This window comes from Rattus rattus, chromosome 6, assembly GCF_011064425.1.
Source record: "Rattus rattus isolate New Zealand chromosome 6, Rrattus_CSIRO_v1, whole genome shotgun sequence".
NCBI lineage: Eukaryota > Metazoa > Chordata > Mammalia > Rodentia > Muridae > Rattus > Rattus rattus.
In genome coordinates, this window is record NC_046159.1 from 117,686,637 (window position 1) to 117,689,367 (window position 2,731).

General features: G+C 42.4%; 1 protein-coding gene across 1 annotated transcript; it reads right to left on the reverse strand.

Moving 5' to 3' along the window:
- Window positions 1-1,442: 1,442 nt before the first annotated feature.
- LOC116904052 (60S ribosomal protein L3-like) lies at window positions 1,443-2,161 on the reverse strand. Its single transcript, XM_032906911.1, has one exon. It carries the CDS (start codon window positions 2,159-2,161, stop codon window positions 1,634-1,636), a length of 528 nt encoding a protein of 175 aa, XP_032762802.1. The 3' UTR covers window positions 1,443-1,633.
- Window positions 2,162-2,731: the final 570 nt, after the last annotated feature.

The following is a 2,731-nucleotide window of genomic DNA, read 5'->3' on the forward strand; positions in this document are numbered from 1 at the left end:
GGTGAAATGCATGGCTCTCCTGGGGAAGGGCAAATAAAATAGATTTTGCAGGTAGAATGGGGACCAGTGGAGTTGGGGACAAGAGGGGTCAGATGGGAGAGGGAAGGAAGAAGGGGGAGAGTACAGAGGAGAGAGGATTGTGATTAGACAGAGGCTGTGGTGATCTAAGGCAAAGAAAAGTTCCTCGAACCTGTGTGGGTGAGCCTTTGGAGGACTCCTGGATTCAGAGCCTGAATTGTATAACCAGGCAAAACTTCCAGTGGTGAGCCTGGGGCACAAACCCAGCCTTCAAACCTACAACCTACAATTTGACCTACCTGGAAGATGTGCTAGGACTATGGTGCAACAGACTTCATGGGAGTGGACAGCTGAAGACTGGCATAACTTGAAGCCCATGCTACCAGAGGAAGCCCATGTGTAACAGAGCCAGGATGGCCAGGAATAGAAGCTGGATGGCCCAGAGACCAAGCGTAGAACAAACCATGACTGGTGGAAAACAAACGAAGAAGTGAATAAAATGATTCCTAATGACATTCTGGTGTGCTATAGTCAATGTCATCAGTGAGGCTTCGTGGCAGCTGCTAGAAGTCGATGCAGAGACCCACAACCAAAGCCTGCAGAAGAGGGACCAGAGAGATTATAGAAGCCAAAGGGGTCTAGGACACAAGAGGAACATTAGCCACAATGTCAACTAAGAAAGTTTCATAGGAACTCACCAAGACTGAAGTGATAAACAGCCTGTGTGGGTCTGTACTATTTCTTCTGCATGTTTTTGCACTTGTTAAGGTTGGGGTTTTTGAGGGAGTCCTCACAGTGGAAGTGGGAGAGACATTGATTGTTTTGTTGACTCTTGGGACTGTGCTCATCCTACTGGGTTGCCTTGTTCAAACTTGATATGAACGTTTGTGCCTGGTTATGGTATCGTGTGCTGCCACGTGCAGTGCAGCTACTATCACTAGTAGGCTGCTCTTTTCTGACTGGACATGCAGGAGCACTTCATCTGGGGCAGAGATGAGCTTGGAGGGAAGAGGGGGGGAGGAAGGAGAGTAGGCCGTCATGATGTATTATATGAGAGGGTAGGTAAAAGGAGAAAAAAAGCAAACAATCCAAGAAAAGGTAGTGTTTTGTTTAAAAAATAATCATCATCATTTGACAATTTGTCTCTGCAATGTGTCTCTGTAGTGTATCTCCTAAATCTTAGCTGGTAATACACATCAAAGTTCCTCACAACAGCCATTTATCAGCAGTGAACACGTCTACTCGGAGTTGTTCTTGTTCTCCGTTGTGATCCCTTTCTAGCAATTCAGTCAGCAGAGTATCTAAGGTCTAATGTTTATAGGTGACCAGTATGTTGGAAGAACATTTTGGCATGCATGTGAGGTGAATTATGATCAATTTTAATGGTTACTTTTTTGTTTTTGTTTTTTTTTCTTTTTTTTTTTTATACCTAATCACTATGTAGAAGCAGGTTTCTATGTCAAGAATTAGGGTAAAACTAGTCTTATCAATTTAGACATGAAAGTACTTAATAGCAAAATTCTTTTTTTTTTACTGGAAACATTTTATTGACAAGACCCCACCAGCTTCACAAAGTTCTCCTGGCATCAAGCACCTTCCTTCTTGGCAGTGCGATCTAACTCGAGTGGTCCCGCGAATGCTTTCTTCTCCTCCATGGTCTGGAAGTGACCGTGTCCAAACTTGGAGGTGGTGTCAATGAACTTAGGTCAATTTTCTCCAGAGCCTGATGTTTGGCCTGGACCAGCAAGGACTTTCGAAAAGTAAGCACTAGCTTCTTAGTTTCCACCACACAGCCTTTGAGCATGAGGAAGTCATTGGTCACCTCACCATAATGGACAATGCCAACCAGTGCGTTGATGCTCTTGTCAGACAGGTCATAGTCAGTAGATGCATTACTCTTGATCAGTTTACCATCCTTGATGAGGTGGCCTTGACCAATCTTGTAAATCTTCATGTTAATCTCTGTTCTGTGATGGTAGCCTTTCTGCCCAGCTTGAGCCACAGAGAAGGCTACGCGGGCAGGGTGCCAAGCTCCAATACAGGCAACTTTGCACAGCCCTTGATGGGTCTTTCTTTCGGGCAGTTTCTTTGTATGCCAACGACTGGTCACTCCCTTGTAGCCTTTGCCTTTTGTCATGCCCATGAGCTGAGAATTTCCTGTGAGACATCTTGCCGCCAAACGCCACCGATTGTATAATTCTTTTATCTTGTATAGCATATGCTAGTTTTACCCTGATTCTCCTGCCTTTCTCCACATACTGGTCCTACAGGAGTGCTGCATAGGTGAACAAAAGTCTTGAGACTTTAAGATACACATGTATGTTTTAGAAAGTCTTGTTATTTTAAGATGTATATTTTGGTCTGAAATTGGCATCCATTAACTTTATTATCACAACAGATAATCTATCCCTTGTATAATCTAATTCTTTCTCCTTTCAATTGTTCTCTGCAGCAATGATGCAGAAAACACTTCTTTCTCTGGTTAGCATCCAAATCAAATAAATTTTCTCATTTGGAACATGGGAGCAATCAAATGAACTATCATTTCTATAAAAACATGGGGATTTTTTTATGTTAATCAAATAGGAAGTTCATAATGACAATTATCGAAATAAACTCTATAGAAACCTTTTGAAAAAGTACTAGATTATGTTTCACAAATAGTTCTTAAAACGTCTTTTCCGCAAATTATAACTACATGTAGAACTGGGGT